The sequence below is a fragment of the Aythya marila genome, assembly GCF_965140915.1.
Source record: "Aythya marila genome assembly, chromosome: 6".
NCBI lineage: Eukaryota > Metazoa > Chordata > Aves > Anseriformes > Anatidae > Aythya > Aythya marila.
In genome coordinates, this window is record NC_139047.1 from 33,150,529 (window position 1) to 33,166,462 (window position 15,934).

Consider the following 15,934-nt stretch of genomic DNA (forward strand, 5'->3'; position numbering starts at 1 on the left):
CACATCTTGTTGTGTTTTACAATAGTAAACAAACAATTTCACATGGCTCTTTTCTGACTCAGTTCCCTGAGGTGTTTTCTAAGACATGTGATCTACTGCTTTAAGAAGCTCTTTCTTACTGCAACTTTCACCTATAACTGAATTCTACAGCCACATCATGTCTTTATTGTACTCACCAAGTCATCAACATCACCACCTTCATCTGTAGCAGGCAGAGGTTCATTTTTCTTTTCTTTTGGAGCCAAGAACTGAAAATACAAGTTTTCTTATGTTAGACTGATGAAACTCTGACTCAATGTTAAATGAACTTAGTGATATTTAGTGGAGAACTTGTTAGTGTTAGGTCAGAGGTTGGACTCGATCTTGAGGTCTCTTCCAACCTAGACAATTCTGTGATTCTGTGGACAGAACTTGTCCTTTCCATGTCAAAACTAATCTGCCTATAATGAAAAATTATCAGCAAGTCCATTCTGGTTTCCACCCTTCAAAACCACACAAAAACAAAAACAGGGAATTTCCTAAGTCTTGCTTTTAAGGGATTTTATAGCAGATTGTTAAAAATTGACAAAGAATGTGGTTCTTCAGACAATGCACAGTTAAGCTGCAGAATGCTATTTAGTAAGGATGCTGCAAATATTAGTACTTAGTCTCAGAGGAGATGGGGAAAGTTCATAGGAGAGAAATACTTTGAAGTCCAAAGAAACAGCCTCAAGCACAGGAAGTACGTGAGATGTCAGTGGCTGGAGCCATGGGCTAGATGGAAATTTTGTTCATCAGAGTATGGCCATTTTTATGTTCTTAAAAGGGTAATTTTAAAAGCACTATCATGTGTAGCTACAAGCTGCCAGGACAGGGACAAAAAAATTGTCCCTATTAGTATTAATACATATGTAAGTTGATTAACAACTTGGTTAGTAAAGACCTTAAGTATGACAACCTAGTTCTGTGTGGAACTCAGTAGCTTTTCACTTAATTCAATGAACATTTAATAGATGAACAAAGACATGAATTTAAAAAACACTCTCAAAACATGCAAGATGGTTCGAATGCTGGTCTTTAAAAATAGAACAGTCATTATGTAAAATTCTTTTGCAGTAGCTGCTGATACAAACACACCATATGCCCTTCATTTAAAGCACAGCATCAATAAACAGAAGATAAAGCTAACTTGCTTAGATACTGTAACTACTGAAATCAAACACACAGACAATATCTGGAGTACAACCACCTACAAATTATTTTTATTTTAACCTAACAGTGGAAAAAAAAATAGTAATTTAGCTATAATAGTAAAAAAAACAATACAAATATGTGCCTCCTGAAAAGTGTCCAGTTGTCTACAAGTTTTAGTTGTAGCCTCTTTAACAGGATAGAAAATAGAAAATCTCTGGTTACAAAATAATGATATTAAACAGGCTATGAATATTGGTTTTGAGCTCAGGTAACATTTTTCTTTTCTGTGGAAACAACTGGTTTCTGAAAGCAAATTACTGTTTATCTGAGGACTTAGCTTTTACAGACGTGGAGGTCATGTAAAAGGCCCTGGGATCCCTATCAGTGCTACTCATCTCCAAGACAACGTACTTGGACTGTAAAAAGCTTAAATGTTATTTTACTTAAACGGTTCTGATCCTGTTCTAGAGCAGCGTCAGCTTTAGACAGGGGGTAAAACACCGAGAAGTTGCCTGCCTCGTTCTCCCATCATATCAAGATGTGATCTAATGCTTTAATGCCTGAGTTCACAGTTTGAATCACTGGAAAAGGCATTCTCTCCAGCTCCCTCTGCTAGGTAAAGCATCAATAAATTAATGTTGTAGGAAAGAACCAAATAATACATCCAATAGGACGAAAAGCAAATATATTGCATTTGGTTAACACCAAAGATGAAGGATACAGACGTCTGCCTCGTTGTCTCATTAGCCAAAGGTCAAATCTTTTCTACATCCTGAAGAGCAATAACCTAGAGTGCTGCAGAAAACTTGCTGCACAGACACCACTCATGTTTTAATGTTAACTTCATCTTACCTTACAAGATTTGTAGCTGCACTAACAAGGATGGAACAAATTAGAATTTTAAGATGTCACATGCCTGTCTGTCTTTTTTGCTGGAAAAGTTCTCTATCTAGTAGTAATACAAAGCACGTATTATGAAACTAAAAGCTAGTGACATTGTCAGCTCTGAAAGGCATTTTATGCCAAACCAAATTTCATTTTACGCACTTAATTAAGAGTCAAATGATATTTCCAAAAAGTAGCACATTTTTGAAGCTTTCAAAATTAGCTTTCTAGCATTAAATTAGGTGAAGTCAAAAGCTACAGAAATACAGGATGAAAATTTGTAACCGGAAGTTTTCATCAAATTCTATACATTTAAAACTTTTTTTTTTTTAAACAAAATCTGTTTTGCATTAATGCAAAAACAGATTATACATGTATGTACTAGTTGTGTTGAAATCCATTATCTTTCCCAAATTAATCACCAAAAGCACTTGACGTTGCTGCTTTTTTAACCTATCATCCTTACACTCTAAAAAGAGCGTACTACTATTACAGGGTTAAAAAAAGCCTACACAGAACTATTTTTCTCAATGATATGAAGAAAGGAAAACATGCAAGGATAACCTAGCTCAACCAAAACAAAACAAAAAATTACGTTACCTCTCTAATAAACAGCCTTTAAAGTTAAGTTTTTATTACAAAACAGTAATTCTATGAAAAATGAGCCTTATATCCAATACACACCTGAAAAAGCTACCAGCTAGTGACCTTCACATACAAGAAAAGGTTTCAAAGGCTTTTGTGTCACAGAAGACCACACTGACAGTGAATCCCTGGACCTACAAGCTTGGAATTATGAGCATTTGACCTATTACAGAGGTGAAGAAAAATTTAATCTTATACGTGATATTTTAAAAGATCCAGTATAACCGTTTTATGAAGGGTATGGCCTTCATTACAGAAAACAAATGAACCTTTTTAGCAATCTGCTATAGATCTAGGAAAACGCTGCCTTCACACGCCACAGCAAACTTGCAGCACAGCTTAACTAGACCAAGACTAGACATAATATCAGCCTCATAAACTGAAGACAAAATTTCAGTCTCTCTAGAACTTATTCCAACAACATACAGTCTTCCAGTTTCATATGTTAAAAGTCATACAAACCCTTGACAGAAAGTGACAGTTCCTTAAGGGTTCTGGTTTTGGCTCTGGAGAGTGGGGAGGTTATCTAGTAAATAACTGGGACTGCCAACAGCCTAGTTAAGCAGAGGGATGCAAGCCATTTATTCTGAAATGCAAGGTTATCTGTCACATTAGCGAACTCTTGCACTCTCAGCAGCCCAGAGCTGATTCCATGCAATCTTTGTTATTCCTTTACTTTAACGGGAAGTTATGGCTGTCACAAGACCTTCAATCAATCACAGAAGAATTTCTTCCTTTATTGCAACACCTGGCTGACTGCAGGATGATGTTAAAAAGAAAAGTCCTTCTAAAGTCAGTCTACAATGTTTTGTTCCAGCTTAGCCTGACAGCTGTAACTCTGCTCCTTCATAATTTCTGCTGCATTCCTATGCAGACACAGTATTTCTTAGCCACCATAAGATCATAGTTCAGAGATCTGTGCTCTGTAAGGTCTTTATGGCTAGTAGAGATTTCCTTCAGGAATAGAGGCTATTTCATGCAGCTTTATCACATTTTGAACACCAATGACAGTTTCAGACTAAAAAGTGAAGTTCAAGAAACAAATGCTCCTGTGAAGTTTCAAAGTAAACTCATAGCACTCAGAATATGTAACAAAACCTGATATTCTTTAAAACTGCTGGTTTTAAAGAACAGAAGAATGTTCTATACAGTTATGCATGATGAGAAACAACCAGCAGGTCCTTCACGTGTACAACAAAAAGTCACTCTGACATTTGCACTCTGTATATGAGTTTAGATTTGGGGTTCTTAGGAGCTTGTTTAGATTTTCATTCGTCTTCTTTACCTCGAGATAAATTGTTACAGATTAAAAAACAGTTTCTAAAATAAAACTTCATACCTACTCTTTAATTCATTCACAGAGAACCTACTTCAAGCCCCTTGTTATTGCTAATGTAAGGCCCAGAAGTTGTAAAAATCAATATAGCATCTTTTAACAAAGCTGCTTCTTTGCAAATTAGAAGGATTTTACCTACGTTTACGTTGGGGGGTCTGTAATACTGAGACTTCCCTTCTTCTAAACTCTTCAAAGTCATATGGCAAGCAGCAGCCTGATACAGAAATGCCCGTCCTATCCTCTCTATGCAAACACAATTTTTGACAGCAAATCTGAATTATATCTTCTTTCAAACAGGCACCATTCTGTCTTTTAGAAGTCACTCCTCTGTAACTGTAGAATCCTTCATTCATCACTGCAGTTACTGAAATGCTTTATTTCTGTAGGAAGAATACCTGCAAATACCCCAAATTTCTTTTTCTGAAAGAAGCCAATATGACCACCAATAATAATAGCATAATCCATGACGTCCAATCCACAAGACCTCAATAAAGTAGAAATTACTGCTATCACTGCATATATGATGAAAACAAGCTATGACAGCTTTATTTTGCTAGAGTTAGCAAAGCTTTTAGACCAAAAAAAATCCTGATTTTTGAACTAGCATGTTAACAACGAGATCACAGCTCTTTATACAAAGTTCAAATAGCAATCTTGCATATAAAATTTATTGCTGTTCCATTAAACTGAGCTCCTGAAATTCCTGTTCTTCAGAAAGGATGTTTTCAGATAATGATGTACATGCTACTTTCTAAAGACCAATTAAAATATAATGCTGTGGTACATGCCATGGAATTATTTTTGCTCTAGAATAGGGTATTATTAATTCTACAGCAAAAGGGCAATATTCTTCCTTTATATGGATCCTATTTCATTCACCTAAAGATTTATACGCATCATAAAGAATTTTCTGTTCCACAGCAAGGGCTCTACACAAATAGATGCTCATTAAAAAATGATACCTTTTCAGCTTCTTCACTAGTCACAGAACTTCCCTCTGCTTCATCTTTAGTGATCAAAGAAATTCTGTCTAAAAAAATGAAAGATATAAAAGTATCATTAGAAGGCTTCCCAAAACCAGACTTAACATTAGAAATGAAATAAGTCCTCCAAATTTCAACTTCTCAATGTGTCATCATCACCACCACCAAAAATAAAAAAATATCGCTCAAAGGAAGATGTGACTTGCATAAATGAGTCAACTATGATATAAAAATAAATTAATGAGAATATTCATAAGCTTGTGGAAGTATCCATTTAGGAAACTGTTAATATTATGACAATCAAACTAATGAGACACTGAAATCATAGATCACAGATGAAATGCTGAAAATCTATCAGAAATTACACTTTTAGTCATTCACAGCATGCTCTTCAGTCCTTAACAGCCTTACAAAAATTAACTCCTACCATACAAACACTGATGCTGTGGTTCTACAGAATGACTACACCAAAGTGCTGGTCCTGCCCTGGTTGTGTCTGCACCACCATCCTGTGCAGTGACCCACAAAAACAAAAGAAAAACACTCAATTACTTTTCATCCCAATTATTTTCCCAATCTAGCCATCACTTGGCTACACAAATGCTTGTTGCCAAATTAAGAATCTGTGGGTGTGAGAGGAAAGAACAGTAGGTTCAGAAAGGTTTAGCAGCATCACAAGTTTAATGCCACCTTAACATGCCCACAGAGCTACACAGCAGGGTTTCACGAGATGAGTGAGCTTATCAAATAGATCTGCCTTGCTCCTGCTCCAAGAATCACTAACTCATTAACTCACATCCATCCTCTCGGTGATTGCAGTGGCACATAACAAGGCCCAATGCCAGATTTAGAGGAAGAAAAAGGGCATGTGTTATGTCACAAGAAGCAGGGAAAACAGGACTTCTGCTTTTGATAGCAGCAAATGAAAAGCAATTTCAGCTACTCAGCAAGACCAGCTCGTTGGATTATCCATAAAGCATCATGATTTTATCATCTTCTCAGAAGATAATCTGCTTTGTATGAAAATATCATCCCTGTTAGTATTTGTGAATTATTTTCTGAGAAATATAGTCCAGTTTGTTGAAAACTCTGGTTTGAACCAACTAAAAATATTAAAACAGTATTCTAAGCATGACTTAAAAAGATCCAAGTTTCCTACTTCCAAAGGTTTTTTTTTTTTTGTGTGTGTGTTTTGTTTTTTTCCCCTCTTCAGATTTGTTCAGAGACAGTACCCTACAATAGCCTTTGAGAGTTGCCTTGTGCTGTTGGTTTTGGTTAATAAACAAATTCCCATCCTATATTTTGAAATTTTTGAAATAGTTAGATAAAGCAGGCATTAAACACAGTCTGGAGTCCTTCATTTTGAGAGGTGCTATATAAAAGCATATAATTGCATTTTATAGCATGCACCCTTAAATACACAGTTAGGCATTTAACAGATTTTCCTAGCACTGATTCCAATTAAAAACAAGAGTATGATGTAAAAGATGTTTTTTATAGCCCACCATGTTTCATATTTGTGAAAATGTTCCTTTATTTATCACTTGCGTAGTCTCTGAAGCTCTTTTGGAATTGCATTGCCCTGTATCTCCCAGTTTAATCATAGGTAGGTGTCATATTACCACATATTTGGTTCTTCAAGTTGCTTAAATAGAAAACAATCAGTGACATATTTCAATGTTATTCATGCCTTTTTTGAGGCTTAATTTGGAAGCATCTTTTTATATATAAGCTGCACAAGTTTTTCCACTTATCTTCAAATTCACCTGAAATCCTATCTCGTTCTCCTTACCTTGTGACATTTAATTTGTCTCTTTTCTTACACAATTCGTTTACTATTTTAACACGACTCGGCAAGACACTGATAGGAAACAATTAGGACAAAAAAAGGAAGCTGTAATGTGAAAGAAATGGATGTTGCTGTTGTGATTGTTTAGGTTTTTTTCCTTTTTGCAGAGGCTGCGGGAATGACCTAGATCAAAATGTTGCTCTAGGTTTAGTTTCAGTGTCCCATTGCTAACATAAGGTTTTGTCCTACATAACGAATAATAAAAGTAGAAATACTTTAAAAAGTGAAATGCCATCATACCTTGTACCACAATCTCCCAGAAATCAACTAAGGCTTTGTCTTCCACCTTTGATTTCAGGGCCTGCAGAAAATCATTAAAGCACTGCACCTTGGACAGCTGAAAAAATAACAGCCATGATTACAGGGCAATATGGAAATAGCTGCAAACATTAATTTTTCATGAAGTCATATAAAATGGTGAGCATAAATCATTACACATTTTAATTCTACTAGAACCAAGAGTTCTAAGGAAAAACGAGCCACAAAAAAACAGAACTACAAATCTCTGTAGCTTTTTGAAACTTGTTTTAATAGAACTTTGTGCAATAGCATATTTTTCTTTTTTAAACATCAGGCCACAGGCCTTGTGATTTTATGTTTCAAAGAACAAAAATAACAGTGTGTAACACCACAGAATCTAGTCCTTATTCAAGTCAAGAATAAAGAAACACAAATGGCAATATATTTCTAAACTTTCAAACAGTATAAGTGATTAAAATCTTTTTAATCTACTTCTCCTGTAGCAATAAATTACCATGTTTTCAATATAGCAAATAGGCCCATCATATCTTCAATTTGGAAGAGTTTTCACATATTAACATTACCTTTATGGACTCCTCTCTGAAAACTCTGATACAATTGATCCCTTTCATGTAGTACTGTGAACTTTTATGTTCCAGAAACTGATCAATGCGGTTTATCAGCTGCTGACTCACTGAAAGACAAGGAGGAATAAATAAGCAAACCAAATAACGCACAATTCCTCGGCAAAATAAATAAATACATTCATTTGCATCTCTTTCTATTCTACCTTGACAGGCATCAAAAGAGTTAATCACACCCATACTGCCTCAAACAACTCAATTTCATAATTGACAGTATCTAAGCTACTGACAATTACTGCAGCCTCCTTGAAAGAGCTAGGTATACTGGGAAGAAACTCAAGCACAGCCAAGGTAAAATTCCAAACCTAAAAGCCAAAAAAAAAGCACTGGCCTAACTTTTTTTCACAGGAAGCAAAACTAGAATATTTGGGATCCTAAAGCTGAGCGATGTTATATTTTACAACTCTAAAAAACATAGCCCAAAAACATCCTTTGAAATACATGCTTATTTCAATGAAAGGGTTAAATTTACAATGAAGGTGTAATAACATCAAAGCAAGCGCTGTATTCCACCATGCTTACCATAATCATGGATGTAACAGCCAGTACTTACTGTTTTCTATTAAATGCCTAACTGAACTGGATCTAAAGGATACCACCTCTGAAGAGATGAGTGAAACGAGAAGTGTTTGATATTCTCCCACTAGCTTTTGACTCCAGTGAGTTGCTAGAAAAGGAGGCAGAGAGCGGGTCTGTCCAACAGCAGCTATCACACAAGAAAGTGTGCTAAATTGCCTACTGCTCCAGAGGTGATCAACTCACTCTTTATTTATATTACCAGTAGCTGACAAACTAAATTGAAGTCTCACTACTTAAGCTCCTCGAGTTAAGTCAGTCCATTTTTTTCATGGTTAACGATTTTCTCATTAAATGTTCTAATTTCTTACGAATTGCACTAATAAAAGCAAGTCCTGCTGCTGGTGGTGGGTTGTTGTTGTGTTTTTCTTTTTCTTTTTTTTTTTTTTTTTTGGTTTGTTTTTTTTTAAATGCTGCCTTTTCATTGATGTGTTAAATTAAAACCCCAGGCGCTACCAGGGTGCAATAAAAGTCTTTATTGTCAGAATGATTCCAGCGAACTGCTTGGAATTATCAGATCCTCTACTTCTTTTGCATTACTTTTTTTTTTTAAGAAACCTTTTCTATTTGATTGCCCTGGCAGGCATCAGAAGAACACTGTTTCTTCCTACTGCCTGTGAGCTCCTTTTTGAAATCTGTTTCCAAATCTGAAACAAACAAAAAAAAAAGCCCTGCAGTATTTTAATAGGCAACGAAACATCAAAATTATGCAGAAAACATGGCAACAGTAAGTCAGATTCTTTTAATGTCTTGAAACAACTTGGCTAAAATTGGGTCTGTCCACTGGGCCTGCACTAAATGACAGACCAATGATTGACGAACACAAAACAGAATTTTTGTGCTCTGACTGGACTACCAAATTACTGCAGGGGGACAGAGAAAATACTGGAGACAGCAGAACAGGATTATAACTGGAACTTCTCCAAAGTGGACTTTGTGCCATTACACCTACAGGTCTGAGAATTTTGTTTATTTTTCTTCCCTTTCTTCTGCTACCTATCATCTGCCTTTCCATTAGTCTGAGTATTTGCTTTCGGGTGATGCAAAAAGTGAGTACAGAGTGGAGAACTACAAGTAAAAATACTTCAGTAGAAGATCTTAATTCATTCAGAAATTAATCACTGCCCACTGGCACTGAGGCACATTTCGTACTCTAAAATACATTCACCAGTGCTGTTACTTCTTGTGAAATATGCCATGAACAATTATATTCACTTGTTATCTGAATAGTTACGGTACAAAAGCGTAGTTATATTCTCACATTTCTTCAATTTGTGGTCTAGATTACTATGCCAAACAGAATGCAGCTTAATAATAGTTGAGACTGTGTTATTGTCCAGGTTCAATTCCTTGTTGATACCTTTAATTCCAAGGTGATTCCTTGTTAAAAACATAGCTCCTTCTGTAGACAAATGACTCCTATTATTAGCAACCTTTTGACTTATCCAGTGGTGGTGATAATGATTTGTATTAATGGACAGTGTTTAAAGTAAGAGTCACTGACAAATGAGTTAAACTACCTGATAATGGACTTTAAACAGCTGCTCTGTGAGGATGATCTTTTAGTACCTGACAAGAAGAAACAGTTTCTAAACTGAAAAGTGTCCTAATTTTTAAGTATTTCCTCCATCTTTAAGTCAAGAAATAAGGCCCTTACCAAGAGCTACTAAGCTACTGCAGTGTGCTGTAAGGTACTGCTTAGCTTTGGGATGGTCTCTCTATATGGCCAGTAACTGTGGGTATGGATAAGGATGATTTAAAACTGGATATCCAAAGGATGTTTGGCCCAAACCCCACTTAGATCAAGGTCCTGGTGCTACAGTGCTCCAAGCAATTTAGTTTCAAGTAGCTCTAAAAACGGAGTCTCCAAGTTGTCCAGGCCCCTCTTTTCATGTTTGACTACCATCGCTGTGATTTTTCTCCCCCCTACCTAATCCAAATTCTGTTTGTTGCTACTCAGAGCTCTGTGTCTCACCCAATTGCTACGCCCTTCAAAGAAAAGTCTGGCTTCATCTTCTCTGTGAAGCAGACAGAGAGAAAACTTCAGTGATTTTTTTTTTATACTCAAGTATTTGGTCACAGTCTTCTCATGACTGAATCGCTTCCATTAAACCAGTCATTGCACTTGGCCTAACTAGCAATAGCGTATGAATACTCTGCTATATACAAATATATCCAGTCAGATAAAAATAGAGACAAACAGCAAAGACATGCCAATAAAAAGCAAACACTAGTGTTTTGTTTTAAATGTATCTTTGGTCTAGAAAGGTAGCTAACTGAACACCTTCCTAGAGAAAATCTGTAAATAAAATATCTGTCTAATAAGTTTCCATTGCAAATCTGTTATACACAATTCTTTTCTGCACATGAAGCACCCAGTGTGAAATGCTCTGGTTACAAATTTTACTAAGAAATGATCTACATGCCATGGCAAGAGTGTCACCTCAGGCAAGATGGAGTATTTACCAAAATCTACACATGCAATTGCTGACTGACTCAACCTTATTTTCCCAAAAATGCCTAGGAAAAAAAAAATATTGACAAACTTTCTGCAAACATAAAAACAGAGTCAAGTGCAATTTCTCTCTGGACACTTTTTCTAGCATCCATAAACTGTACAGTTATCACTGCAGATTTATCTCTGGCAATCAGTAAAAACAAAAAAAAAAAGCTTTCAGCTACAAACACCATGTTCTCAGAGAGTAGTCCTATAAGTGCCAACAATATCTGACCTATAACTTCCACATAACATCTAGAAACCAAAGAAAATGCTACGTGTGTCACTATCTCTTTACTTAAAGCCATTCTATCTTCTACAGAATTGTATGAAAACACCACACCCTATACCAGACACTATCTGCTTCCCAGAAATACAGACATGAACGGAAATCTGTAAATAGGCCAACAGGATTGAAATAGTAGTCATGGGGCTATTTCTTCCATACTATGAAGGTGGCAAACAGTCACTGCATTTGAGAGTCTTCTCTGCAGGCACAATGATGATGAAGTTCATCGTACAGCCATGAGAATAAAGATTCTACTCAGGCACACTCATCTATTTCATTTGCATTCATTGATAAAAACGTCAGAAGTAGTTATCAGAAAACTGCTCTTTGTGATGACTGCGCACTTGTAACCTGTTCAAAAGAAGACCTGCATAAAATGACAGATCTGTGGCCATGCATGCAAACGAGGAAGTAAAGACATCTAGAGAGGAAACTCAATGCTCCTTACGTGAGCAATGAACACGAACCTGTACGTTGGCACCCTCACACACAACTCATCATGTGAACTCTAAGTGCGTCCCTACTATAATATACACAGATATCAATTAAAAATGAAGTTGATAGAATTTTGAGTTCAGAATTTGAGCTGCTAGTCTCCGAAAACCTACCCCTGAGACCCTTGCCAATATGAAATTCTTCATTTTTCTGAAGAACGTATTAACACGTTACCAAAACAGACATTTCTCTACTTGCTAGGAATAAATACGCCATTTCTCCTGCTCTGGTCTGCTGTGGAACAGAGCACATAGACACTGTGCAAGCTGCACTTCGGCTTCTCCTATGAATGGCAGAAGCCCTGACCATCAAATACCAGTGAGGCCACTGCAGCAGATGGTAACGCACAGCTTAATTAAGATCCTTGCTGACAGTCTCTAAACTACAATTCTTCCTATTGCTACAGCTTCTCTATCTACCAAAAAAAACAAAAACAAACCAAAACAAAACACAACCTTCATCCACTTCCATGCAAACAGTTAAAAGGCCTCTGTCTTCTGAATAAATCTATAAACAAATTTTGAAGTCAACTTTTTCCCATATCCCTCAATTTTATTGGCTTCCACTGTTCTATGGAGGGATTTTGTTGCTGTTTTTCAGGGAGGGAAGGAAGAAGGAACTGCTGCCTTTTTTCAAACGAGAACATGGGCTCTAACCAGTTTGAAGACTATGTTGGATCATCTTTTTATATTGCAAAGAAACAAAACAGGGTACAACCTGTCTGCATGTTGACACATAAAACTGCTACATATAAATTACTGACTACAATAAACTACTAGATTGCCTGCAATAGATTACCCTTTCCTGAAAGGACATTTTAAATTTTACATGCTCTAGCAGGGTTAAAAAAGAGTTTCCTCATTAAATTTGATATAAAACTATATTTAAGAAAAAACTCTGTTAGAAACACTGAATAGTTTTAAAACATAATTTACTATTTATATAACCAGAATGTCATACAGCAAGCCATTAAAAACACGCCTGCAATGTTTTATGTACTAAGCCAACTAAAAAGCTCTGAAGAAGAAAAAGGATCATGCAGAAGAGAAAAATCATATGCAGAGCATGTTTTTATTTATATTGACTTCTCTCTCTCCTTTAAATGGGTGACTGCACTACATTTTGTCTAGATATATATTTATATATAATAGATCGTATATATAAAAGCAGATTTCTCAAAATTTCAGAAGCTATCCCAACATGTACTGCAGTTATGTCCAGAACAGCTGCTGAGTGGACATATTTAAGCACTCTTCACTTAAATGATCTTCACTGATAATCACTACATTTATTTCTGCCTTAAAACTTTCCTACGTGATAAAACTAATTACTATAAAAAGTAGTCAATTTTTCAGTTTCAATATTTTAGTGTCTTGTACAATGCTTTTTACTACATCTTAATATATCTGAGACACAAGAACACAATTCCCAACATTTTTTCCCAATAAACATGATTGGTACTGCTAAATCCATGCACAAAGCTGGCCACCTGCCTGATAGTTCTGGAAAATCTGAAGAGAAGTAACTATATAAGCTTTACAAGGCTATCGTAAAATAATACACTACTTAACATACTCCTCAAACTAAGTCCAAAAGGAGCAAAGGCATAGTTGAAATAACCAGCACCTGTCTTCTTCAGAACCCCTTCAAATATTTCCTTTGAAAAGAAATTGTACATTAGTGGCCATTGGGCAGATGAGATTTACCTTGCCACAACCTTCAAATCAGCATTTATGAGGAAAAAGGACCCCACTCACCTTGTACACCCTTTTTAAGATAGCTTTGGATTACATACATCTCTGTATAGATATTCCACTAGGAAAATACTGTGCAAACAATAATTCCTTTGCACTTTCAGACTTAGAGGATGACAGACCAATAAGACCGTGGCTGACCTGAGCTTTTTATTCTTCCTTGTCTCTGCATCAAAACCCCATCTTTCTGTGTGCTGAGCAATAGATTCAGTGCATACAGAGCCTGCTCACACCTCTTGAGGTGCTAGCTGGTTATTACATCCCTTCTACACATTTTGCTTTGCTCACAAGCAGTAACAAATTATTTTTGCATGTAAATATTTAAAGCCCAGACATCTGATTCTTATTTCTCCATAAAACAAGATTAAGTAGGCAGAAGACAGGACTGTCAACACAATGCCCATTCAACAAGCCTCCACTTCAAGCTAGAAAGATCACATATAGTCAGACGAGAAGCTGATAAACAGTTTGAATAAGGTAGTCAGTGTGAAAGGATCTTCTGTTTGAAACAGCTAAGTTGTTACTCAGATGCCTCAGTGTAGCTGTCTGGTGCCATCTTACACAAGCAAGGGTATTTGAGACTTACAAGTGCTACCCCTCATTAAGCAACACTGGAAACTAGGCAGTATAGTCCAAAGTATCTCACATAGCACCAGAAACCTGTTTTTAGGAAAATGGATCACTTTAGCTCTGAAGATGCTGCTAAATATAGTTACGATAGATAAAAGTCATTTACCATCTTTGAAGTCAGCATTTTTCTGCCTCACCAGAATTCGGAAGTCTTCTGCTGGGTTAACACTGCCAACCTACAAAAGGTCCAAAACCAACAGAATTGTCCGTCAATATCCATCTCTTTCTTCTTGTGAGGCAATAGGGACCTTTATATTTCTTTTTAACATGGAAACAGAACCTCTACACTTCTCTGCATGCAGATACAAAAAACACGATGTGTGTTAAACATGCACTACTCCTAGCAAAGGTTAGTTATGACACTAGCCAGATGAATTACACTTACAACACTGCACTTTTATAGGCCAACTATATTCTCTGGGGTTTAAGAGGTCAGAGCACAGTAATTCAGGCTGTTAGTTCAGCTCTGAAACAGACCTCTCACTAATCTTGATGGACAATTAATGAGGAATGGGACTCTTAACGGGAGCCCCCAGGCATGTGGGTACAGAATCTTTGGCTTGGCAAGCCAAAAGGAAGCTCAAAATTAAAAGCTCATACTCAGTTCATTCACCTCTTCTGGCCCACTCTAGTATCTTAAAGATGAAGTTTTAAATGGGCATACACGTACAGAAACCTTACAAAAGAACTAAAACCACAGCAAATATAAATGTTTACTAAAAAATGGATACAATAATCTCAGAATGAAAATTTACCGTGCTTACCATTTCCTGGCAGAAATCAAAGCTGTTGTAAAAATATACTTACAGAGGTGACATTGCCTTCAGCAAGTTTTATGATGCTAAAGCTATCTTCCTCATCTTCAATTTTTTGTTTCTTAGGATTGTGTCCATCTTCATTGCTGCAAATGAGGATGACAAAAATGAACAGAAACACTAAATCAAAGTAAACTGCTCTGCCTACTCAATAAGAAGTCAGTACATTTGCAAAGTACACACTGAACACTGGACCAAAATTCGTTATACAGCTGTTCCCAAATTAACAATAAACCATACTTCATTTCTCCCACAGTCTTCACAAAGCAGACAGTAGAGACAAATCAAATTTTATCTTAGCATAAATGGAAGCTACTGTTTGTCGAAAGTACAGGATTATTGATACTTATTTCAGGAGTGAATTTACTCATACGCCTCTTTACCACATTTCAGAATACAGGCTGGCTCTCTCTAGTTGCTTTATTTGGAACTGGTACATTGAGTTGACCTTGCTGATTCACTGCACACTGTAAATCAATAATCACATGTGACATTTGGTATTCTCAACAGATTCCTTTTAAACAGATTCTTTTTTTATTCCATAAAATTGCAATAAAAAACTGTAAAATGGATATTAAGAAATCCATTTACTCTTTAAAAATTACCTGCAAGTTCCTGTCTTGGAACTGATAGCTACTACTTATCTGCTCACACTGACTTTTGAGTCTCATAACCCATATTCTCCATCAGCACACAAGTGCTTTATAAACTTCTACTTCTAGCAGTCCAAACTTGCTAGACAAACCCCAAATAAGAATTTGCTCAGAACAATCTCAAGCTACCCCTCAAAATGCTTTCAAAAGACATGTTTTTAAAAAACTAATTGTGTTTTTAGGCTACTTTCTACCTTTGCCCACACACATATCAAGGTGTATGCAACCAACACTTTAAATGAGAAGCTTCATTTTAAGTACCAATCTTACAAAACTTTGGATCACGTTCTGGCAACAGGAGAAACTCTAGTTTATCAGAAAAGGGGAAGAAAAGTGGACACTGCTTTGTGTTGTTTAATGTAACAGCCTTACACAGAATAGATTTCAGTTTAAGAATGACCGAAAGTTATCATCTAAATGATCTAAACTGAAGTATTTACCTTTGAGCAATCCCAACACAAAAATAAAAA

At 36.2% G+C, this 15,934-nt stretch overlaps 1 protein-coding gene across 3 annotated transcripts in view; it reads right to left on the reverse strand.

The window, feature by feature from the left end:
• XRCC5 (X-ray repair cross complementing 5) overlaps positions 1-15,934 on the reverse strand; it is a gene marked incomplete at its 3' end in the record, with an annotated part of 45,618 nt that overhangs the window by 2,784 nt on the left and 26,900 nt on the right. For 2 of the 3 annotated variants that reach the window (XM_082764138.1, XM_082764137.1), the window contains 6 exons: positions 14,804-14,897; positions 14,103-14,172; positions 7,696-7,805; positions 7,112-7,208; positions 5,002-5,069; positions 177-248 (listed from right to left, as the gene is read on the reverse strand). In XM_082764138.1, the coding sequence (XP_082620264.1) occupies positions 177-248; positions 5,002-5,069; positions 7,112-7,208; positions 7,696-7,805; positions 14,103-14,172; positions 14,804-14,897 (511 nt within the window). Of the gene's footprint in view, positions 1-155; positions 249-5,001; positions 5,070-7,111; positions 7,209-7,695; positions 7,806-14,102; positions 14,173-14,803; positions 14,898-15,934 lie in introns of those variants that run through there. The other variant, XM_082764136.1, reaches the window with a different exon arrangement.